Source organism: Acanthaster planci, linkage group LG06 (genome assembly GCF_054643075.1).
Source record: "Acanthaster planci isolate LZ-2023a linkage group LG06, COTS_SCS, whole genome shotgun sequence".
NCBI classification, from domain to species: Eukaryota; Metazoa; Echinodermata; class Asteroidea; order Valvatida; family Acanthasteridae; genus Acanthaster; species Acanthaster planci.
Genome location: NC_141782.1, coordinates 22322523 through 22348203, shown reverse-complemented (window position 1 = coordinate 22348203; position 25681 = coordinate 22322523). Strand labels below are relative to the sequence as shown.

Below are 25681 nucleotides of genomic sequence, written 5' to 3'. Positions count from 1 at the left end.
ATTTAAGTGAATGTGTTTCGCATAAAGACTAACCCATGATTATGATTGATCATGATATCTATAAATAGGTCTCACGTGTGACGTGAGCAATTTTCTCGGACAATAAAAACGGCTCAAAAGAAGCCCACGCATTGTTGCCATATAAGGAATATGTCGCGTTTGCTGTCTATTACTTCCGGGTCATATTAGTGGGAGAGTGACCTTTGTCAACAACATGCACCGTCTGCACCGCTAGCGTTCCACGCGAAAATCCACAACTTGCTCGCCTTGAAAGATTCACCTCGAAACCTGGTATTTCTCGTCCGAATGATACCTTGAGTACCCTGTAAAAAATATGGACCCCTTTGTGTTATTTTTGATGTGACTGCGTTACGCAACGGTGGTAAAATTGTAAGTTATTCTCTATTTCAATCTGACAAAAATCGAGAGGGTTGGAAGTGAACTCGGTGTTACTTAGCCCGGACTACAGTGCCAGCCCACAATGTGCACGATGTGTTGTGTTAATTTGTACATGATGTACATGTACAATGTAAAGTGTCTTTGCACGTTACATGTAGATGTACAATATACATGTAGGCCTAGGTACTTGTCAGATGTTAGGCCTAAGGTTATCATGGTCATGATGGTTATGTTGCAACGTGCATGTTTGGAGTCTGTTGCTAGTGTGTTCCATCCTGACTCCATTTCATTGGTTGTGTAAAATCCGAGGTCTAACATTACATCTACATGTACTAACTACTATGTAGGCTTGTAGGGACTCTTGGAGTCAAGAAAATTTTTGAAATATTTTATTTCTCTATTTTTCTCTGTCCCAGATTTATGACTTTCAAACTTTATACAATATTAAACTGACTGTCATGTAGCCCCAGAACTGTGGGGTCCGACATCCGCCCAGCTCTCACAGGGCGGACATCAGACCCCACAGTTCTGGGGGTAACCGTTTTTGAGATGACCCAGTGAACTGAAATTTGAAAAAGTGGAGACAGATTGTAACATTGTTTTCTTTAAGCATGTTAAGGGTAGGTTGAACTACTCATGCAGGTTGTTGAACGATTGTTGTCAAATAGATCTTGTGGAGCAATCTGTCCATTTACATCCTTCTACCATCTGATAACCTTTCCTCATAGAGATGTGGAATACTTTATCGAAAAAGTAAAAAGTAAGATCAACTGTTTCATAATTATGCAATTTCTTGGCATGTGCACCATTTTTTTTACGTGCAAGCACATCAATGAAAAATTTTTGCTCGTCAAAGTCATCATGCTTTCGTTCCAATATGCACTTGCATCTCACAAGGCATGTTCTTTTTGCCCCATGGACTAGATGATGCATATTATAATAAAACTGCTAATTGACCCATCATCCTGATTGTGTCCGATACAGGGAACAGTTCCATAAACAGACATCCCTAATTTGTCCCTACAGCGGTACATGCACATGTACATGTAAATCAGCGATCAGAGAATGATTACATGTTCTAAGGTATCAAACTTAGGGAAAAATTTCAGTGCATTTACTTACAATTTTTCAGACCAATCTCTTAGGGTTTATACACAGCGTGTCAAGTGATTTCCGTGTACATGTACATGTATAGAACTCTGTCCCCGATACATTTAGCTTAAATTACCGGAATAATTCAGGAAATTTTCTGGCTTAATTTGTTCGGTTGTGGCAATTTTACTGTTACAGTTTTTCCCTGTTAGTTTTCCACTTCTGACTTGGTGCCATTTCCAACCCTTGTTCTGTAAAATAAAATTGACTTGCTTAGGATTTAACACTGGCACATATTTTAAAACAATTGTCCCATGTGTAGAATTTAAAAATTCCAAACATGATGGTAATATTTTCAGGACGTTTGTTTACATGCATGGTACATGCATGTATTTTAAATGGTTTTTTTTTTCTGAACCAAAAGTGATTTATGCTTGTATTTCCTCAATTCCATCAACACACTATACATCCTGTATATACACTGGAAAGCAAAAGCAACATGCTTGTCAATTTCTTCTTTGTTTTATAATCACTTGCTTTTGGGCATGTGATTAGTAAGGGGTATTGCGGCATACCTACAGTATATAAAGAAATTGTTTATTTCTATGGAGTGAATTTTTATGTGTGGCCTTTGACGGAAGTGGCAAGTTTCTTCTGCTGTCCAGTGTATTATTGCAAAGTCATACCTGGTCATACATGTACATACACCTCAAAAAAAGAAAACTGCACGGTACTTGTTTCATTTTATTATTTATTTATTGCCATTGATTTATTGCACTATGTACATGTAGCTGAGGTACTGTCCATTTCCACTCCAAGCGGAACAAAAGAGGGAGTGGGTTTTTTTAAGTACTCACCGCATAGGTGTGTGTTTATAATGGGATCAATGACGCGTTTGACGCAGAGCATGCTGAGTACATGTAATGAATTTATTCCGTAATGTATAGACATTGTGTACACGCAGAATGCGTGCAAGAACCCGCTTGGAAAACTTACTACCATCTGTCTTTCTTCTGCCGCTTGGAGGTGCACTTTAACGCATGGTGGATAAATTACATATCAGTAGTACAAGACATTTCCCTTTGTCAGGTTCCAAGGATTCAGCTACGTGTACATAATACTAGTACATGCAGGTAGTGGGTTTAATTAAATACTTGAATCAAATGACAACACCATATGCTGTTTTGAGCATGAAGAGTGATTATCTAAATCTCCACATATCATGTTTAAATTCTCACTTTTTTATTTTTATAACATGCCAGCTTGAAAGTGTCTGAGAATAGGACAGATAAATAAAAACGTGTATGTACATGCACCAATTTATCAAAACAGTTCATCATGACATTGTCCATTCACAGTGACGTTTCATCATGACATTGTCCATGCACAGTGACGTTTCATCATGACATTGTCCATGCACAGTGACGTTTCATCATGACATTGTCCATGCACAGTGATGTTTCATCATGACATTGACCATGCTCAGTGATGTTGATCGAGACATCGTCCATGCACAGTGACATTGATCAAGACATTGTCCATGCACAGTGACATTGATCAAGACATCGTCCATGCACAGTGACATTGATCAAGACATCGTCCATGCACAGTGACATTGATCAAGACATTGTCCATGCACAGTGACATTGATCAAGACGTCGTCCATGCACAGTGACGTTTGATCTAGAAGCCAGGATACAATTGTTTAGATCAGAAATTTAAAAATGATGCTACTGTAGGAATGAGGCTTCGCAACAAATGCATTTTCTGAAATCTTATTAATCAAAAAGTGTTATGAATTATGAACATTTTTTTTTGGGGGGGGGGAAATAGAATCTTAAAAGTTTTGCAGTATCAGCTCTTGACCCAACTTGATCTCAAAGCAGTGTGTCTTCTCTGTTTCATTTTGAATGTTTGAAATACTGTACATGTATGTAAGTCAGTTTTAGCACATGTTTGATGCATTTTCATGTAATTATCATTGTTTGTTACTTGTATTGATATTATCAATAGGACAGACTGTAAAAAGGAACCACCATTAAAGTTATATAGATATTTGATAAAATAAAGAACTCGTGTTTGGTTTAATTTCCTGTACATTTCTGCCGAGAGTCTTCCTCCTTGAACTGTACTTATAACTACACTGTACGCATGGCATAAATCTGTAAAGTGCATTCTCTGCACTTGAATGAAATTAGGACATTCAGTCCTACTAGTATGTGAAATTAAATTCATGGTGTCCCGTGTAGAGACAAACTTGAACCTACATGTAAGCATCAAATCTTGCAAATGGATGCTGGATTTGGCCAAATAATGGTAATATTCATGTCACGAGTTTTCTGAGTTCACCCAATGGAATTCAGTGATGCATGACATGAAAAGTGCGGATTCATCAAGTTACTGCATGTATGTGTCACAGCTGTGTACACCATGTCCTTAATAGAAAGCACTATCATAGGATGAATTTCCATGCAAATAAAAAATGTTCTGGCCGTTTTCATTGTGTTAGGTTTAATGCATCTTTCTCTAAATATACCTTTGAAGCATTGCCTTGGCAACACATCAGAGCCATTTTCCTTTCTATTTATAGAGTAAGTAATTTCAAGTACAAGTACAGTGTGTACATGTAGGCTTCTTATTTTGCAAAATTCAGCATTTGTCATCTACATGTACCATGCATTTAGCAACACATGAAAGTGGCAATATTCCCTGTATTAACCGTAGTCAACTATTTTTTCAACTTGAACATTGAACCTTAAGTACCGCTACGTAGCCATCACACTCTTTCGTTTGCACTTTGTGTGGACCAAGCTTCTTGAAAGAATGTCTTCCTGTACTTCATCTTGTCCATCACACTGCTTGTTTTCTTTGTGGTCTGCAGAGCAGAATAGAAAGGACAGCAGACTACAATCAGCGACAGCAGAGACTTGACTCGTTGACGACCAAAGCCAAGGCATCAACTGTGTTGTCACAGTGTTTGTCTGCCGGAGTACATTTCAGCTTGAGGTAAATTCCATGTTATTGCTTGTAGAGCCAAACAAAATGATTTACAAGTCACTAGAGTCACTTTTAAGGTAAAAGCATTGAAAGGAACCGGGGACAACATACATGTACCGGTAACTCAATAGGAATTTCAGCATTTTTACTTGCATTTTAGTTGTCTCCATCAGAATGCCAAACTGAGATAAACATATGGAGCTCAGTTGTTCTTTCTAATGAAGAATAAAACAGGATTGCTAAAAATGGCCTTAAAACTCATTTAACCCCAACCCCCTAGAGTGTTTGTAAAATCATTTTGAAATGGGAGGATTTGGGACTGTTAGGTTCCAACCTTCAGTTTGACAAGTTATGATGTAAGATGGTACTGTATGTAGAATTGCTGCATAGAATCTATTACTCATATCTCGGAACTGGTACATGTACATGTGTGAAGCTGCTATGTTTTCAGTTTTTTAAATCAAGATGGCCTGTTTTGGTTGTGAAACATTGTACCTGTCATTTTCAAGCTATTAACTATGGAATAATTAATGCCCAAATTAATTTTCAGAGAGGAGTGATAAGCCAAAAGTCAAGGTCTGCATATTTTCACCTGTAGCTCTACAGTGAAAGCGAAAGGAAAAGCTTTATAAAATGAACACCAAATCGTCCTTTTCTGAATTATGTGACATTTTCTAAATTCTCACACTATTATTTATAGCTGTGCAGTGAACAATAATGCTTAACGTTACCTAACCATAACTTGAGCACTTTCCTAGTCAATGAACGAGTCACATCCTTAAGAGGCAGAGTAAAATAAGCCTTTTGTCTGATTTTTTTGCAGTCCAATGATAGCAAAATCCGGTCCTTTTCATTGGTTTGTATTCTCAGAGTGGATTTGAGATAATGTGCTGGAGTGGATGTAACCACTTCTTGGCTAAAAATAAACTGACATTATGTAGGGTTTGACTCTAGTTATTCCCAAATTTCAATAGGCACTGAACAAAACTGAAAATGAGAGGACTCCAGTATACAGTACCTGTCTTATACACTGTTAACTAAGTCTGCATATATTGAGGAACATAATGTGAAAGCGAAAATGTCCTTTCATGGAAATTTTAGAAAAACAACTCTTTGTAGTTTCTGATTGTTTGACAAGGAATAGCTAATGGCCTTTGGGAATTCTATAGCAAATGTGTTTGCATTGGTGACATGTACAGTGCATGTAGCAGCCTAATCATTATTCAAAAGTACTGGTACCAGTCCATACCATACTATAGTTAAATTCAGGAGTTAAAAAAAGAGAATGAATAAATCCAGGAAGGCTTTATAATGGGTCAGAGTTTCGTAATTTGTTCCTGACGGTAGGGGAAGGACAGATTCTGCTGTTTCTAAACTGTTCACTTTAAGGCGTGGAGCTTTGTGTAGCACACTGGTGTATTGTGTTTCCCTGTTTTGTCTTACATGTAAAGTGAATGCAGGATGTGACTTGTGAGCAAGCAAGAAGATGGCATCAAGGAAACCTTTCACATAATCTGAAAATTGAACATTGACATTCATTATCAATGCCAATCATGAGGGCTGATGGGAAGGCTGATGGCTCTTCTGACGGCCGTAGCCGTTCCCACTTTCACCGTAGCTTCCCCAACAGTTTCCATGCTCAGACCGAGGACGTGAAATCGCAGAGCGAGGATGTCCTCTCAGCTATGAATGCGCTGTGCCGATCCAGTGCTCTCTTGTCTGAGACCTTCGTGGGCGTGTTCCAAGACACGCCCTTCATGGAGTTGGCATTGCGATTGAAGCAGGTGTCTCAAGACCTAGCTGCCAGAACACTGAATGCTACTGAACACATTCAAGAGGATGGCATTGCCATGGTTACCAGACTAATAGGGCGGGGCACCAAGGAAAGAACCGATGAAGGAGTTCAGGTAGGTTCAGCATTATATTACATTCATTGTTTTTGCTGAATATACATTTACCCGGTACATGTATTTCCTCCAGTTACTGTAAAGTGCCATAATGTACACATGTATGACAGTTTTTCATAGAAAACCTTAATTTGGGTGGTTTTCCAAAAGAATAGACTTAGTTTTTACCTACATGTACTTTGTATCCATAATACACTGTCAATATGTCAAATTAGAATGACTGCTGTCCTTATCTTTGCTGGAAGTAAAAATAAGACAGTACAAGGTTTTACTCCATACTATCATCTACAAATTGGCTATGAAATTGTCAGAATGTTTGGGATTTATTGTGAGCATGTATTGTACTTTGCACCTACATTAAGTGAAAAAATTGATACTGCTCAGTCAGAGGGTATCCTATTTCAAAAACAGGTTGTTGAAAAGACACTCAATGCTGCCACCATCATGTCTGTGCACACAAAGGTTATGCTTGCACTACGTATAGTATGGACTATAGACGTGTGTATTTGAAGACTGGAAACTTGAAGCTGAATTTTCAGCAGGGTTTTTTGTAGCCAGACTGTTCTTGACATTGTGACCCAACTTAAAGCAGGAAATCATTCGCACCCTATTGTTAACAAAAACGGTTCAACTGGCTGTCAAGGATGGCTATATAGAAAAGAATGCCACAATAATAGTGGTTTGTGATCACTTCACAGTCAAAGGGGAAATAAGACTTGAAGCTGGATTGTTGATGCTAGATTTGGATTGTTAGAATATACAATGACATACATGTACATGTACTGGTACATGTATATATAATAACATACATGTATGTACATGTACATGTACATGTATGTACATGTATGTTATACAAGTGCATGCATGTATTCCATCTCCCTAACTTTGGCTCTAAGTTACTTGCCTACAGGTTTACATGTACAATTTACAGTTTTATTTATAAACCTGCTTGTGTTTGCTTAACCCTAACAGTCCCAAATCCTCCAATTTCAGTATAATTTTACATACACCCTAGGGGGTTAGCATTAAGCCACTTGTAGGGATTTAGGTGTACTTGCCCTATTCAAACCAAATGGAATGACTAGACATGTACCAACGTTGGCTTTGCAGTGCATGTATGATGTACGTCATGCATATCAAACTAACAATAAAGCACAGTTTCCAAACAGAAAAGTGGCTTTTTATTCCAAGATAGGAGACATACTAGTAGGCTCTGTAAGCTGATTCAGGATGGCTATTTAGAACCCACATTTTACCTGCTACAGGTGTACATGTATGTCTTGCATGTACCGCTGTACATGTAAAACGTTATTTTAAGATATTCTCATTGTATTTTTGCGTCAGAGTCATAAACAATTTGAACCTTGTCTAATCTGGGTGGAAAATTTCTTACAAGATTACATTAGAGTACAACACAAATAAAATGAATGTAAAGAGCTGATGAAGTTGGAAATACTAGGACTAGAGATTGAAAAGTACACAGAAATATTGAAATGAAACAACTATCAGTTTCATTTACAATGTACAGTATATCAAATATAAATTATATAGAAATTGTACTGAGAATATGGTGGGGATTTACAGTGATTGGGCCCTCTTCCAAAATATCAAGCATTGAAGCAAAAGACCTTGACGTTTGTAATTTAAACAAGATAAAGCAATTATGATACTGAAAATGGTCAGCCATGTTAGTGCCACTTGTAAATACATGTACTGGTAAGGAACTTACTGTTTAGGAGATGTTTTAAAAAATTCACAAGTCACTTAAATAGGAAGTGATCATTTACAATGGTACATGTATATGTACCAGTACAGTGCATTACATACACATCTACATCTACGACCTCTAACAATAAGTGCAAGCATTACATTACAGTACTCATGGAGGAATAAAACAGTACTCAACCACCAAGCTTGCCTGCTTAAGGCCTGGGGCCAATTTCATAGAGCTGCTTCAGTACAAACTTTGCTTAAGCATGAAAAAACCTTGCTTGACAAATCAGATTACCAGCCAAAACTCCATGTGATGTACATATATATTGTTTTGGAATGGTATTCACCTGTCTTTGGGTTAACATGACAATCACATGCGCTAATAACCATTGTTTTTTAAGCACAGTTTTTTGCGCTTAAGCAAATTTTGTGTTTAAGCAACTCTATGAAATTGACCCATCTTCAGTGCTGCTCGTATTTGCTGATCATCATGTTTAATGGCTCAGATTAAAGACGGTTAATAGCCTACGGTTATTTTACCTGTTACCAGTGACCCACTATATTCTCTCCAAAAGCATTGGGGAGTTGGACTTTTTATTTTCGTTTTTCCCTAACCCAAGCTTAATCACCCCAGCAAAGCCATAGATCTACTAGTTTCCCTCATAATGCCAGTGGGCTTGTTGGGAATTTCTGACAGAGCTTGAGAGAGATGGCCATTCTGCCATAATACACCCAACTCATGTCTACAGCTGCCAGGTCTAATTGGATTGAAGGATAAAAAGTAACCGTCACAACTCATGTCATCCAAGCGTGGTTTTCTGGAAGAGCAGCCTCAAGAGAATTTGGCCAAATTAAAATGAATGATTGTGCCCTATTTTTACCAGTACCTGCCCTAAATGTACATCGGGTACATGCACATGCATTTTAGAGAAGTCTTCTTTTCAGAACTCACCCCTGTTATTTACAACCTTGAAAAACTTCATATACCAGTACACGTACGCTTGTCAGCTTGTGGATTGTAACGTGATTTTAAACGTGGCATTGATCATGGGTGAATTTTCCTCAGTGTCATAACTGAAATGTTTAACCTGACCCCAAAGTGAAAATCGTTTTTGTCTTTACCTACGGTAGGTAGTGGCTTTAGTCTCTCAAGTCAAGACAAACAACAATTCTAATATTTGCATAATCATTCCTTATGCATTGATCAGCTGAATATTTGATATGTACATGTACTTGCTCCATACAATTGATGGCACATAAGGCAGATGGATGATAGAGTCATGGAAACGCTATGAATATACTCATTAAATGTGGGCCTCCTTGTTTCCCTGTTTAGACATGTAACAATCACGGTCAGGGATATGCTACGTTTACTTTAATCTGAGAAATACTACCCGTAACATGCCAGCTGATGCTAAAAAAGACCACTTCAATTCTGTAATACCGGTAGATTTCAAGAAAACTTACATACATGAACTTGCTCAGAACAGACCAAACGTATCACTTACACAAATGCATCATTTCCACAATAATTCCATGTACATGTGCCTTACACAAAACATGTACATTTACTCACAGTGAACATGTACATTTACTCACAGTGAACATGTACATTTACTCACAGTGAACATGTACATTTACTCACAGTGAACATGTATTACTCACAGTGAACATGTACATGTACATTTACTCACAGTGAACATGTACATGTACTGGTAGACTTTGGTTTTTACTTTGGTTTGATTTGATTGCCTTTCCATTACATTGCACAAACTCCATTGATTTGGATTGATTTTACAGTAGTTGATTGGAATGGAATTAAATTGAAGGATTAGATTAGATTGGATTGGATCAGATTTCATTCTAGTCAGTTTGATTTGACTTGGTATAAGGGTTTAATGTTAAGATTAATGTACATAAATACCTATACACACGAATACATTATACATGTTTGTACATGTACATGCATAGAGTACCGTATAAGTTTATATATACACATACATGTATGAAATAAAGACAAATTATAGACATAAATTATAGACCTAAAAATCAGAGGTTTATACAACAGTTCATTTATTTGGTTATATACCAGTACAATTTCCAATTTCATTGGGAAAAAAAACCCCTTGCAGTGACAGTAACCAAATACCTACCGGTATAACCCAACTCCCCCAAACACAAGTAACACTACGTGTATGTATTTTGTCATACATGTAGTCTGTCGGTTTTTATACCGTATTTGTTTGTTGAAGTACATACATGTACTTCACCTGGAGTAGACCTTCTGTTTTTTTGTGTTTTTTTTAGTTGGAAGGCGCTTTATGAATATATGTGCCTGTTGTAACCTGTACTTTAGTAACACACTTTGAACAATATGTACATGTACAAGTATACCGGTATGTACATGTACATGCACATGTTCATATCTAGTACCATGCTAATAGATGTTTAATGTACATGTACTACAGACTGTACAGTCTCTGCTGTGCTTTTGTCCAAAACTATGTATCCTGTTTTGATAAATATCTTCATCTATACATGTATGTGCCTTAATAACACAGCTTGTGTTATACATTTGTTGTGGGGAAAGGAAACTTGAAATGTAAATTATTAATGATTTCTTTCAGTTGATGTTTATCTAGAATACATGTAGGTGAGATACCAGTAGGTGATCATAAAACTTCCCAGTACATCTTGGCCTTGTTTTTCAAACCAGGTTTGTCCTCTACACTTTCAAGTCACATCCAAAATTACCTTTTTTTGTGCTTTCAATCTGTGCTATTTTATTCACAAACTTTTGTACATATGTTGTCAATGTTGTTGGAATGTTTTCTGAATTTGTCTATCCATGATGAAATCCTAAAAATAAATGCTAATCACTCAAATGGAATGACTTACTAAAAATACATCTTCCCCATCAGAAAGAGAAATCTGGTCATCAAGATGAAGTACATAACATGAGTCTGTTGGGTGATGCAATAAGGGATCTGATTGATTCTTGTCACTTAGAGGAAACAGTCGCCATGGTAATTTATCACCTGTCTGGCAAGGCATGGAGACACACAATTGTTCATTTCCTTGTAGTCAATTCCATCTCTTGTATACAAAGTTATAGATGCTGGACCCTAGGGTTGCTTGTATTGGAACTTTCCATGGGTGTACATGTATGTTGGTACTGGTACATTTATCACCAGACATTGTATTAGTTACATGTATATTAGATGGTGTCAGCTACCACAAATTTTATTCATTTTTCACAAAAGTGTTGAAATTGCTTCAACAGAAATTGGTTTCTTTGTCCAAAATTGAACCTTTGATGTGCCATCCAAAGAGATTGAATAGAAACACAACATACATGTCCATGCACAATTCTACAGGTGTAGCAGTGGGGCTTTTTTAATTTGCCAGAAACAGAACTTGTTTATACTCTTGGTTACAAGAAGACTGTAAAGTTCATTAACTGGTTTAACTGGTTGAAAGGCCTACAGGTGTATGGCACATACAATTACAATGTATGTACAGTGTGTGAAGACTAGCGTGTAAATGTACTCAGCACTTGTTACCAGTATGCTATCCATGACACAACCTCTTCAAGTTTTCTTGATGAAGGCAAGGTTAGTGACTTCCTACTACAGTATAGTATCTAAAAATAAACTGCATTTGTGATGGACTTAAATGGATATCCTGAAGATAATCTGTACTCTATACAAAGGCATTAAGTCAGGTACAAAGTCCCATCAACATTGAGGAAAATGAAGGAAAACACCCACATGTACAGGTATAGTGACTCAATTTTAATGACGCCTGAATAACATTGCACTGTAATACATGAATGCCCTGTAACAAAAGAGTTCCAAGAGTGATTGTTTGGAAATATGTTCTTTCTTTTGTTGTCTTTTAGTTCCTCTGGGGGGGGCGGTGGTGGATGTGTAACTTATCACCATACCTTTTCTACAATGAATACCTGTACATGTGCATAGGGTACTGGTACTTCTGCCTCATGCGTTGTCCATTCTAAACCTCTCCCCATCGTAAATTTTGATTAGTGTAATGTACCTGTGCAGTTGGACAGATTTTGTTTATCACACTAGATCTTCTATTAAGCCAAGTGAAGGCTGTTATTTCTATGAACGTACAGTACATGTACATGTAATTTATTTATTGTAGCAGCATATACATATCCATGTATGTATAGTACATGTACAGTACGTGCATGTAGCCTCTGTTTACATGTGAGACTGAGACAAGTTTTCCAAGAAGCATGTAATTATCAATTATCCAGCTCTTTCCACTGATTTGCAATTCCCTGGAGACCAGCATCAGAAATGAAGAAATCCACCAACTGGCTAAGTTGTCACATACATTTGTTGGTTTTCTTTGTTGTATGTCAACGTGTTCACTTGAAGATTTAATCTTGAGATTCCAAGAAATTTCATCCTGCTGAATGTCATTATTTGCTGATCAATTACATCGGAGCTCTTCTCGCGGTGTCTTCCCAGAAATGAAAGCTACATGTAGATGACCCTGGATGGCCTACATGTAGGTAGATGGGAACTGTTCTGTTATTGATATTGTACATGTAGGTTGGTTGGATTAAGGTTTGTTCCAAGAATTGGTCTGTGGTGAAGAGCAGACTGACAAATATTCTTGAAGGCTGTAACTCTTTCCCCTGACTTAAGTCATTTATTTTCTTGTATTCACATGTTAAGACACCTTAAGTGTCACTAACACACCTACATGTACATGCACTGTATGTATCGTTCTTGTGAGGGCTAAATTACCCTATGCATGAAGTCTGATTTTGCCTTGCCCAGTTAATTAAATGCGCATTTGCTAAACAGTGCAAATAATTGTAAACATACAAATTATAACACTTTTGTGGGAGAATTGCTTTTTTTTGGACTTGGAAAATACTATAGTGTCTGTCTAAATCTTCATTGCAGACATCTTGACTTCAACAGAATTTTGTTCCTTGATTCATTGGGAAAATAAATGAATGTTTCATCTCATCCTGTCTTCCATCTTTCATTCCACCAGGTCCTAGCCAGATGCTTTCTTCTGATGCTCCAAACACATTGCCATTTCTTCCGGTCAGCGGCCGATGTCTTCTCTCCCCTAGGTGGCTATGAGGAGGTGGAAGATGTATTGATCGGTGAACGATGTGAAGACCGAGTAAGAGAGGCCTGTAGCACATGGATAGCTGTGTCACAGGTCAGTGTAAGGGGGTATGTCTTAAGTGGCCTAAATCACAACATTGAACTCACCCTGTACATGTACATAATCAAGAGGCCACTCTTGTGAATGTTTATTTGAGTATTATTCCATGTAATAAATAAGGCTCTGTGAATAAAAGTGTCTTTGTATCGTATTTGTCTTTTTATAAATAAATTATTTTACATATGTCATTTGGAATACAAGAAACGTTTACATAAAATGTGTTTGTTCACCACATGCGAGTCAATTTTTGTACATCCGACATTTTGATTTGGTAGTGTTTTGGAAAATTCGTCATCGTTTGTCTACTGCTTATAGTTTGGAAAGCAAATACTGCAACATCTGTTATCTCGTTACGGTAGACTAAATTGAAATGCCTGTACTGTAAAAAGATATTTGAAGAAGAACTTGGATTGAAAATGAGTTTGTTAAGGAGTCCATGGCAAACTCCTTGGAAGTAATGCCCAAGATCATCCCTGCTGTATCAATTACTTTGTGGTGGATTAGCGACAGAGTTATAAGTCCAATAATGATTCTTGAGGGAGGCATTGTCATGTGGTATTGAGTGAAGCGGCAGCTGACTTGATGGAAGAAGAGATTAATGACCAGGGAATTCAAGAAACCATTCAATCAAAGTGCCTCATGGACTAAGACTAAGTAGAATAACAGAATTAACTACTGTAGGAGTGCAAAGCCAACTCGGAGAGTTGTGTCTTGTAGTGGACGTCTGGTGACCAGCTTTGTTTTTTTTCAAATCTTGGTCATGGTGAATAGTTACAATTTTTGACATAGTTGAAAATTTATTCTGAGAAGTGAAATGCATTGCAAATCAAAGAAAGTGTCAGGTTTGTTAAACTTGTAATGAAATTTGTAAGGTTCAGTTTTAAACACTTTATTTCTTCTCATGATAGATACTGGAACACTTCAACAGATTGATATCTGCTTTGAGGAAAACAGGTGAAAAGCTCGGTGCTTGTTCAAGATCAGAAAACTATCAGTTTATAGTTGAATTTGTTCACTTGATGATTGTAGGCAACCAAATCACTTCGGACAGGGATGACCCTCACACCAAAGGAATGTCAGTTGTTGGAAGAAGCTCATCACCGTAGAGGTCAACAGGTTGATTCCAAGGTGTCAGAGGTCAAGCAGAAGTTGGAAATTCAATCATCGGTATGTTCATGCAGATCAGAACCTAAAAAAATGTTCATATTGTGTTCTCTAGATATCTTGTCATCACTAAAACTTTGGGTATTCCAATTCCTCATGAGGTGACAAATTTCCTGCAGGCATTCTGCAGGTACCGGGACAGTAGCATACATTGCCATAACAATGGAATATCCACAATAATCCACAAGGTGTCCAAAACATCCTTGCACTAAAAACATTTACATTGCAAGCAGTTTCTAAGATTCTCAATGTTACATGTATGTCCTGACAATTTTTTGATGAGGTGGTTTGTACTGACCCTGTATTGACCTTTGTGACTACTTCATGCAGGCATACAAGCAGGTATTATCCGAACTCCCTCGTACAGAGTTTACCTTGAATGGTGGCTTCCATCTCCAATCACAGTGCTCCTCACTCATATTGCATGGTTGCTGTAGCAACACAGAGTCTAATCAGCTCCTTAGCAACCAATCAAACAAGCTCTTGCATCAGGCTATGCCAGCCGAAGAGAGCCAACCGCAGCAACTTGCAACAGAGGAATTGAGGGCGCTGTTACAGACAGACCTTCAGGATGTATCCTTGCAGGTTGAAGGATCACCTTGTCAAGTGTCCCAGAATCCCGAAGAAAACTTGAAGTCAAAATTGGTGAGTCATATCTCTGCCAAAGCTTTGTACATATCAGTTTGTCGGATGTTTTCCTCCACCTTAATTGTTTGGGAAAATCAGCAAAATCAGTGATTCTATCCAATTATGTCGAATCCAATGTTTAGATAATAACGTTTTAAAATGACCAAGATATATGTACCATGATTTGGGCCATGTACCAAGTAAAGGCAACAGACAATAAATTCATTCAATTACTTCAATTTTCCTACATAAAGGTAAATATATTTCTCGGTTAGTGTAATTTTACATTTGTTAAAACATTTTCAGGGGGTGTGGTTTTGGGTGTTTTTATGGGGGGTCTGTACAAAACCAGTAAGTCTTACAAATGTGCCATAGGGCATTGCACCTTCGAAACTTACAGACATGTACATAAAACATACATGAATGACAATAATATGTACATTTAACACTTACAAACAGAGAAAATCTGGGGTAGATATTCCAGGGAAAAATCCATACACTGTACATCGGCCTGAGTGGGATTCAAACCCAGGTCACAGAGTCGAAAGTTGGGGGGGAAGTATCATCGCACCAACCAACTTGACCTGGTTCATCATTGTCTCACCACTGTCTATGGTCACATGACGTCACTGATTCACATCTACTCACTCTCTTTCTGCTGTGCAGCAAGCAGTTAAAAACCTGGTGAAGGAAACATCCTTGCAGCTCGGTGTTGGAGCAAACAAAGAAAAGATAGCCCTGGGATTACTTACCGAAGCCTGCCCATCAGTAGCTGAATTCCAAAGCAGACTGGCTGTACAACTCATCTTTGGCAGAGCCAATGTGGTGAGACACGATCTCCTTAAGGTTTAGAGTAGATGTATGAAGGGAACAGTTAGTCACAACCAGACAGTCTCATGCCAACCATTGCAGGGATTGATTTTGTAAATTAGTAGTGTCTGAGTTTTTACATCTGACAACAGCCCAGTTGAAAATGGGGTACAAATTCCACTACATTTCCCTCAATCAAGCCTCTTCTATGTTTGGCTAGGAACCCCTGCCAGCCACCCATCCACTCTGTAAGGGTGTGTATTGGTGATGAGGCTATACCCTGCCTGGCCCCTGCCAGCCACCCATTCACTCTGTAAGGGTGTGTATTGGTGATGAGGCTATACCCTGCCTGGCCCCTGCCAGCCACCCATCCACTCTGTAAGGGTGTGTATTGGTGATGAGGCTATACCCTGCCTGGCCCCTGCCAGCCACCCATCCACTCTGTAAGGGTGTGTATTGGTGATGAGGCTATACCCTGCCTGGCCCCTGCCAGCCACCCATCCACTCTGTAAGGGTGTGTATTGGTGATGAGGCTATACCCTGCCTGGCCCCTGCCAGCCACCCATCCACTCTGTAAGGGTGTGTATTGGTGATGAGGCTATACCCTGCCTGGCCCCTGCCAGCCACCCATCCACTCTGTAAGGGTGTGTATTGGTGATGAGGCTATACCCTGCCTGGCCTCTGCCAGCCACCCATCCACTCTGTAAGGGTGTGTATTGGTGATGAGGCTATACCCTGCCTGGCCTCTGCCAGCCACCCATCCACTCTGTAAGGGTGTGTATTGGTGATGAGGCTATACCCTGCCTGGCCCCTGCCAGCCACCCATCCACTCTGTAAGGGTGTGTATTGGTGATGAGGCTATACCATGCCTGGCCCCTGCCAGCCACCCATTCACTCTGTAAGGGTGTGCTTTAACCTTGCAGTGATGGTCCTTTGGTGGAGACTCATCACATAAAGTAACAGTTATATGCGCCTTTTTTGCGAAACACGCGTAACACATATAAGTAATTTCTGTTGGGATGTGTAGTCTCCATAACAACTGCAGGTGTTAGATGAAATTCTCCCCACCTACCTGTCTCTTCTTTGTTGTTGAGGAGGTACTTCAAGTTGGGGCAGACACCCATATTTGATTTTGTTGTGTCTGGGAGAGTGGTTCACCTGTCCTTATTGCTTGAAAGTAAAACCTTGAGTCATGTTGTTACTTTTACTGCTTCCAACTAGGTGAGCATCAAGCCTTCCAATCTCCATGGCAACCTTCAGAAATACGCTCAGATTTCGTCTCAGGAAGGCGCTTTCATTATAGAAGTACCGACAGTCTGGACCCTGGAGCAGGCCTACCGGGTCAAACCAATGGCTGGACAGGAGACTAGTCTGGGCGTGGTTGAGGTTGTTTATGTCAGACAGCTTGAACTTTCTGCGTTGGTGGAAGGCAGGTGTGTGTAAATTTCATTATTTTCATGGTTCGTTATACCTGTACTTGCTTAGCAACGTTTCTCGAATTATGTGTATCTTGCAGTGTATCGCCTTGCAGTAATGGGTTGATGGTTCTTGGTTGTTTTCAAGAGTATTGGAATTTCCAGCCGATTCTCCGTCTTTGCTGTTGTGTGGAATTTGTAATTAAGATTTCGTTCAAATCATTTAATATATCGATTGTTTGGGGGGGGTTGGCAGGGCACATAACTGTTTGTCTCCTGAAGTAAATTTTGTTTATTTATCCTGATAAAGGAAACTTCCCATACCAACAATCAAAGTCAAACTCCGTCAAGTGGAACAAACCTCCCCTCCATGCCCCACTCCCCAGGGGAATTCAAAATCCCCAGGGGACAGTGCCCTTGGCTCTCCCCTGGGTAAAGGCTTCCGTCACACTATGGAGAAATTAGCAGCCAAGTTTGGTCTAGGCTCAGGCCCACTGCCCAAAGCTGCTAGTAGTGAGTTCTATGTAAGTGTGGATCTGGCACCAGAAAAGCAAGATCACCTGACCAATCACAGATCAGATGATGTCATCAACAGCCAATCAAAAACTAAGGAGGAGCCATCAGTTCTGCATAAAGTAAGTTTCTGTTCTGCCTGTCAGATCAGGTATCTGTAGAAAAAAAGTTATCTTGAGATCATAGGATGGATTCATATAGAGGGGTCATACACCATTTCCGGTTACAATACCATCTGTAATCAAAAGCATGCTTTCTAGATAAAAAGCCAGTCAGTTCTGGTTTTCAGATTTTTGTGTAAATACATGTACTGTATAAACCAGCCCAATTTGTTCTTTTCTGCATTTAAAATGACAAAAAGACAAGAATGACATTGGATCCCGTGACTTTACAGAATGCACTGTTTTACCAGTTGACTGTCAAGAGACCGGTTTGAAGAGCATTCCTTAGGCTAAAGGATAGAATCCCTCTTCCCTTAGCTGTCTTTGATAACCGAACATTTCTATGCAATTTGAAATCAAAATTATTCCAAGTAATTTGCTTTGAAGGAGCCAATGAGCTGCAGTACCCCGAAGAGAGAGGTTGCAAAGGATACTGTTCCCATGACGATGCCGCGCCCAACAATGATTAATCCTACTGTCACCATTACATCCCACCCCAGCCCAACAGAAGAACGGGTCCCTTGGAATAAGAGTATCATTGGCAACAAAGGTATGAGAACTCAGAAACTGTAAGTGAATTAGAACTTGAATTCAGGAACTAGAAATGGAACCTTAGGACTAGGACTTTCAATGTACATGAAGAACCCAAGAACTGTAACTGAATATCCAAAAGCCAGAAGGACCAAGTTTTAAATATCTGGTCAACAAATTCATAAATAATAACTATACAGAGCATCTTGTTGTGAGTATTTTCTAAGACAAAACATTTTTATGAGGAAATGTCAAGATTTCGTGGTCAGGAAGCTTTTCATGGAAATCTTCAGCATGTTCCTTAGTTGCAATGATTCATAGGCCACAATTTACTTTGCACAGCAAAGCTGGTTTGATTTTAACATCACATTTTAACATTATTTTAGCATCAGGATAATCTGTGTTGACTTAAAATGTCCTATGCAGTTTTAACTTGCATTTACAAAGACAGAAATATTGTAAATAAATTCAGGGTTTTATAACATCTTGCAGTTACATATGCGCAATTCAGGAATCAGTTTGAAAAGATGACTTTACCTTACATCCAGGTCGAGCCAGGACAGCCAGGAAAGGGTTTGCATCAGATGCTGAAGTCCAAGATGTGGTTGACCTCTTATCAGGGGTCACCAGAGCTCCTCAGCCTGTGATTGGTCAACACTTAGATACCTTTGGCCAATCCCAGCGATCGCCTCAGAACACCACACCTACTTCCAGCTCTAGTAATGGGAGTACCCGTAGTGCAGTGAGTGGTGTGTGGCCTACTAGTGGTAGCATAGACCCAAACCCAGCCAAGTACGGTAATTTTAACCCTTCCTTCCAAGAGGCGGAGTCTCAAGACAGGGTGAGAGAAATCCCTCCAACAACCATGAACATGGTAGCTGTCTCCAGGGCCTGGTCTCGGCCAGTTTCCATTCAGCCGGCTGCTTCCCACCAGCAACAATCAGGCCAGTCATTACACCAAACTGAACCGTTTGGCAAACATGATGCAGAGAGGAACATTGTGTCAATGTACGACAGCTCCAGCACAGATGCCGAGTTTGCTAAATACATCGCCACCAATTTCCTGGGAAAGAGAACAAAGGGTTATGCCAAGGATCTTAATATGGTTGGGGACCAGTGGGGTTTCCCAGACAGCCGGTTGAATCAAACATGGCCACCTCCACCAGAAGGAACATCAGAAAGGTTAGAGGATTTATTGTAGAATGTAGTTCTTGTCAGTTGGGCATTGGATCCATTTTAAGGCCAGTTATACTTGGCATGAAGGATAACAGTAACAGGAAATGGTATCAGATCAATTCGTCACGCTGTAACTTTGCAAAAGTTGAACACGTTTGAACTCAAGTGAATTTTGCAACAACATTTTGTACCATCAGATTCACTTTGTTTTTGCTTCTGCCTGAAGTATGACTTGGCCTTTATGCTGTATTTTTTGTATTTCACAGCATAGTTCTTGTGTCATGCATTATCACACGGTGCTTTCTTCTGTACGGGCTTTCAAACAATTTTTGGACATAAACTCATCAAAATGTCAGAGCATCACAAATGTACAATTGTCCGAAGAGGTTCTGACGCGGAGACAGTCTTTGACAAGACCCGATCTTTCATGTTACAAATCCGCAGAAATGTACATGAATGGAATACACCGTTGATGGGCAGGCAACACAATCTGTACCTGGAAAATCCAAAATAATGGACATCCGATGTGCATTCTTTAGAGAATTGAAATTTTGAAAACATGCTCAGATCAGGTGGAAAAATGGCCAACTCACTCTATAAACCTGGATATTTACAATTTTGATATACCTGTTACTTGTTCATTTTAACCTTTAGGAATATTTGCCAACTATAAAGAAAAAGTTAAATTAAAAATGTATAGCCTAAATTGCAAGAAAAAATGGCCAATGGTTGCACCAGGAGGCTGTAAAGATACACTACAGAGCATCTACAGTTCCAAATTTTCCCGGCGCCCTAAAGCGGGATATTTTCATCAAGTTTCTATGTTCTACTCACACCCCTAATAAATATTATTTGGTACTTTTGTGCCTTTTAAGATCTCCTCTTTCATGAAGTAGCATTGGTTTAGTCAAAGACACGCTAAATACTGGACCAACTAAAAAGAGACCAACTTCAACAGCGATTTTCTGGAAACCTAGGTTTTACTCTCCAGTCAGAAATTTGATAAAATTTCATAATTTGTCATAAAAAAAAATTTTCATAAAAATGGTGACGATATTGTACCACAAGCTGCACTAAGTTCCTGTTTTGATAAAATGATGTGTGGTATCTTAGCTCAAGCAATGTGCAGTGAACAATAAAAATGTAAGTTGACCTCAATCATGAGTTTAACCTTATCTTTGGGTTTTTTGGTGTAATTTCTAGAACCCCGGAGCATCTTAGTCACAGCTTCACTGGTCAACAGGACTCTGGTAGCTCCAGTGATGAATCAGGAGAAAACGGCGACACTGCATTCTCCATGGGTCTGGGGTTAACAGGGCCAAACTTTGTTGCTTCTGTCAATAGAAGGTACAATAACCTACACTTATTCATGATTAGAGTGGAGAGCCAGTGTAAAGATAATACTGTTCGTGCATTAATGAAAATCAATCATGCGTGCTTTGTACGTCACACCTGTGAACCAGTGTGTGGGGGGGTGTTTCCATTTTTGACCACACCTTTCATGTACAGCAAGTAGTGTTAACATCAGGTACAGCCATTCTTCACCATGATGAGAACATTAACTAGGATTGCTCACAGACCAATATACCTTGACACAAAACTTCATGGTCTACCATGTTGTGATTCAGTCACATCTAATAACAGACATGTAATTGCCAAGTTTTCCAATGCATTGTCTGTTAATTTAAAGGAGGTAGAGTCTCTGTCCACCTTGAGCAGAAGCACCCCCTCATTGGTTGAAAAGAGCCATGTTGGTGGGGAGTATTCATTTTGTTGGCAGTGACATGACCATTCCACGTGCATTTTATACTTTCTTTTCTTGAATTAGCAATGTGCTGTTCCTAGCTAAGGAACCTGCCTTGCTAGGAAAACTGTGCCTTTTCTTGGTCTAGCTTGGGGCTCAAAGTAATTTGAACCTCCTTTGTGGAATGTCATATTGAGGAAATTTACTCAGTATTCCTCCAATCCAGATTTGAAATAATTCAATCTCCTCACCTGTGGTAATCTTGAGTTATATTTCATATAATTTTAATCTGCCAAATGAGCAAGCATAGTTAGGTGGTTTTTGTAGAAAGTTGTCATTCTTCATGACAACATCGACTTTTGGATATCTGAACAATTGATATTTATGCAGGAGGCACAGTAGTGGAGGTGAGGAGGTGGTCCATCATGGGCGGAGCTTTGATCCAACTGGACAGGCGGCAATGAAGTATTTGGAAGTTGCACAGATGGTAAGTGGCATTCAGTCTCATTCCCAAGGTTTTCTTAGCTTAGTTCTGGAGTAGTTCCTATCAAAGTACTCGAACTTAGTTTCAATGTTTTTGAAAATGAATCTAATAATTTTGTGTCAATTTCTTCTCTAACGATAGGAGCCGAAGTCTACTAAGACCTGGCCACCCAAGGTGCTATGGCAACGACCTGTCTCCCCTAACAATGGTGCTTCCCAACCTCCTGCTCCTTACCCAGTCCCACCTCAAGAACAACTGCTTGTCCATCCACCCCTGACGCCACAGTGGAGTGACCCAGTGACCCTACGCCAGCCCCCAATGTGGCCTCCTACTGGTGGGTCCACCCCTGTATCTCCAGCGGGGTCATTGTCAAGACTGACCCCTATACAGCCTGGTCAGCAAGGTTCCTTGGGAGGAGGGGCTGTAGGTGGGCTGGGTTGTGTACAGTCTGGAGGAATATCAAGAGCACATCCTAAACTAGATCGTAAGTATGCTTATAGCCAGTACTAAACAAACCAGTTGCCTGTGTTTCTTAAGTTTGACAATCTTTTGATTAGCACCAATATCTGTCTGTTTTTTTTAACTTTCCATGGAAGCAGTCTGCATTATAGCAAAGATGTACTGGTAGGTTTTCTTTTTTTTTAGTTTGTAACTTTCAAATAACAAATGGTGCATTGGTCAATGTTGCCTCAACAGAGACATGTAATTGTCACTTTTTATGACAAATGTTGCAGATACATGTTCACTTTGGTTTAAATATTAAACTTTTTCTTTTAAGTAGTGATTTCAAAACTTTAATCAAATTTTCTTCCGACAAATTTACCTCATTTAGAGTCTGAAGAGATTATATTGAGTACTGACCATAGCATTGATTGCTGGAACAGAACTTCTTTAGAAAAAATAATTTAAAGATATATTTTGTATTTTTTTTTACAAAGCTAAGGCTTGAATCACATGAAGGCCCTGTTTAGAAGAAATTAAAATCAACCATATAAAGGACAGTGTTTGAAAATATTTGACATAAATTCCTTTTCCTTGACAAAAGCACTGACACAGATAAGACAAACTTTGAGTTTTCTCTTTTGGATCAATCAAAAACTAATACTTGATATGTAATTTCAACAAAGCTGGCTTGGTTGTCAATAGTGTACATGTACATAAGCACACCTGTGGGCCTGGTGCCCTGCACAGCGACATTTGTACCAAGAAGTTCAGATGAATAACATTTTGTATTGTGAAGGTGTGGTGTGGTTAAAAGAATGACTTTTTTGTCTATAAAAAACTATGGGAATCAGATCGTGTTTGTTTATCATACTGCTGAAATTTTCTTGCCTACTTTATGACTCCGAACATATTATTGATCATAACATTGTGTGAAATTTGACTCTGTTATTGAGTTGTTGACCTGTGTTTTGACAGTGCTTGGGGTTTTGCTCTTGACAAACCTGTACAGTTTTTGTATTACAAAGTCACATTTGTTGTTGGCAACCAGTTTTGCAGTGATGTGGAATTTCAAACAAATCTTCCATGATGATATTCCTGCGAAGGGCCATAGAGCAGTTCGGTAGCACTTCTTGTCAAACCGCCCCTCCAAATTGTTCCAAACCCCTCCCTTCCCAGTGGTAAGTAGGATCCAGTGTGCAGGTTACACTTGGAGGTCTTCATGCACTTTCTGGGGGAGTACTCTAAGGGGTAGCATATCAACATTGAGCAATCCAACCGCCATACGTTTCCTTTCCAAATTTTAAGCAGTAAAGCAAGGTTGGGAGATTACATATATAACAATGCAATGCACACGCCCAGCTGCATGTCACATCACAGAAACTTTCCTATTGCTCTTCCATTATCCTTGGCCAGATCACTGTCTTCAATTTAACTTCCGTCAACAATTCTATCATTACTGTGAGGTTTTAAATGAGTGTTACAGATTTGATTTCCAATAGTGCAGAAGTTGCGGATTTAGTTGCAAAAATTACAGCGTATACATGTACATATGATAATATTTGCACAATCTGTGCTCCAGAAAAAATTAATCAGGCTTTTGTAGCATTTGAGAAGAGAAACAGTACAAGTTTGAATGTATAAAGCTGAAGCAACTTTGTCCATGTTTGATTTGGAGGTGTTGACTGTTTTTCCTGTATAGGTAATGTTATTCATAATCATGGCCTCTTTGAAGTGTTGAGCTCTCAAAATACAAGTTTTCTGTAATTCAAAACCTTTCTCCAAGTGATAGTAAAAAGACAGTGTGTGTTACCTTTCACTTGATGTATGGGGGGTTGAATGAGGATTTGTCTCTATTATGGGCTTGACAAGAATTTAGATTCATGTCTGTTTTTCCATATTTTGGCATGTACAGTTTTAATATTGTTGAAACACACTTTCATACACAGAATTTTCTGTACCCTGACATTCTTCCAGTACCTGGCTGGTCCAGATTGCTGAAGGAATAAACTTTTTCTTGATAGATAAACCAGTGAATTCTTTCATTGTATAAGGTGCTACTTCTACAACTATGGCCAAAATGTTTTGGTCAAGACTGACAATTACCAGTGCATCTATGTAAAAACCATTGGCTAGCAGCCATAGCCACTTCCCGTAGACAGTCAGCCTCAGCCAGTTGATTGGACATGGCTTGATCTTGGGAGACGAACAAATGCATCTTGATTGTAAATTTACCACTGAATATTAACATTGCGCTGATGCAGTAAACCACAAAGTGCACATTGTTTGGGCACCGGTGATTCATGGAGTTGCAGGGTACCAGCTTGTGGTTGACATACCAACTAATATCATTCTTCACACATTATGCACTGGCTCCCAGCATCATGTTTTCCTCGGTCTCTATGGATTTCCCTGGTATTCATTAGCCAGGATGAAAAAGGATCCTCTGTACAAAGCAATCAAATAAGCTCAATAAAAAAATGAACAAATGTTTGGATGAATATTGTTATTTACTTAGCTGTACGTATTGCAGTACACCTTGATAACTAGAATAACATTTGCATTGAAAAAGGGAAAAAATTATATGGTGCTTGAAATGTAGCAGACAAATGCTGAAATATGGTACACGGATTACTGTTATGTAGTAATGAATTGTGTAGGATAAACATGAAATAGCATAAGCTGCAAACTAATCTTTAGGCTTTCAATTCTTGAAATACATTTCGCAGATTACAATGAACATTGCATATAGATAGGCTGTGCATATTTGTTACTGAGAACAAGGACTAAGTTTATTTCTGGAAAGGGTGGGAGTCCCTCATGTTTAATCTGGTTTTACTGAGTTGAGATGATTTACAACCAGAACTGTGATTTTTCTCTCTTTTTGTGGACAGTTGCTTTTAGAAATCAGTACTATTGTTCACAGGGATAGATTTTCAGAAGTGTAAAAATAAATTTGCTGTCACCATTTCCACAACTTTGGGTTAACTGTATTCTCTGATGAGACAATTCTTTCTGAAACTGACACTTGGAAATATTGATTGCGGTTACATAAATTTGGAAATTTTACCTTAGATGGTTGCTTCGCCAAAAGGACTTGGATCAAGTTGATTATTTCAGTAAAGGAACTACTATAGTGGAAATGAAGTGACAAGAACTGTCTTAGACTTTTCATTGGAACTTACTTTTTGATTGAATAAAATTACATGTTGAATGTTACTCTTTGAGATTTTGTTGCGCATTATGTCAATACTTTCCCCTCTGAAAATCTGATTTGTGTTCACATAAAC

General features: G+C 38.9%; 1 protein-coding gene across 3 annotated transcripts; it reads left to right on the top strand.

Moving 5' to 3' along the window:
* Positions 1-195: 195 nt before the first annotated feature.
* LOC110980061 (granule associated Rac and RHOG effector protein 1-like) lies at positions 196-25618 on the top strand. 3 transcript variants are annotated; one of them, XM_022236370.2, is made up of 14 exons: positions 196-390; positions 4373-4497; positions 5940-6395; positions 13146-13319; positions 14355-14492; positions 14820-15134; positions 15783-15941; positions 17148-17359; positions 17652-17976; positions 18403-18565; positions 19095-19728; positions 20926-21069; positions 21857-21953; positions 22092-25618. In XM_022236370.2, the coding sequence occupies exons 3-14, from the start codon at positions 6033-6035 to the stop codon at positions 22458-22460; spliced, it is 3093 nt and encodes a 1030-aa protein (XP_022092062.2). In that variant the 5' UTR covers positions 196-390; positions 4373-4497; positions 5940-6032; the 3' UTR covers positions 22461-25618. The 3 variants fall into 3 exon arrangements, with proteins under 3 accessions (XP_022092062.2, XP_086994216.1, XP_022092063.2); XM_087138090.1 differs by lacking the exon at positions 4373-4497; XM_022236371.2 differs by lacking the exons at positions 196-390; positions 4373-4497; positions 5940-6395 and adding an exon at positions 12713-12858.
* The last annotated feature ends 63 nt before the right edge of the window (positions 25619-25681 follow it).

Bases quoted from the DNA above. Each gene is read 5' to 3' on its own strand.
- LOC110980061 (XM_087138090.1), top strand. From the start codon at position 6,033: ATGCCAATCATGAGGGCTGATGGGAAGGCTGATGGCTCTTCTGACGGC. The intron at 6,396-13,145 runs GTAGGTTCAGCA...TCATTCCACCAG, and splicing joins GAACCGATGAAGGAGTTCAG to GTCCTAGCCAGATGCTTTCT. The intron at 13,320-14,354 runs GTCAGTGTAAGG...TGATGATTGTAG, and splicing joins CATGGATAGCTGTGTCACAG to GCAACCAAATCACTTCGGAC.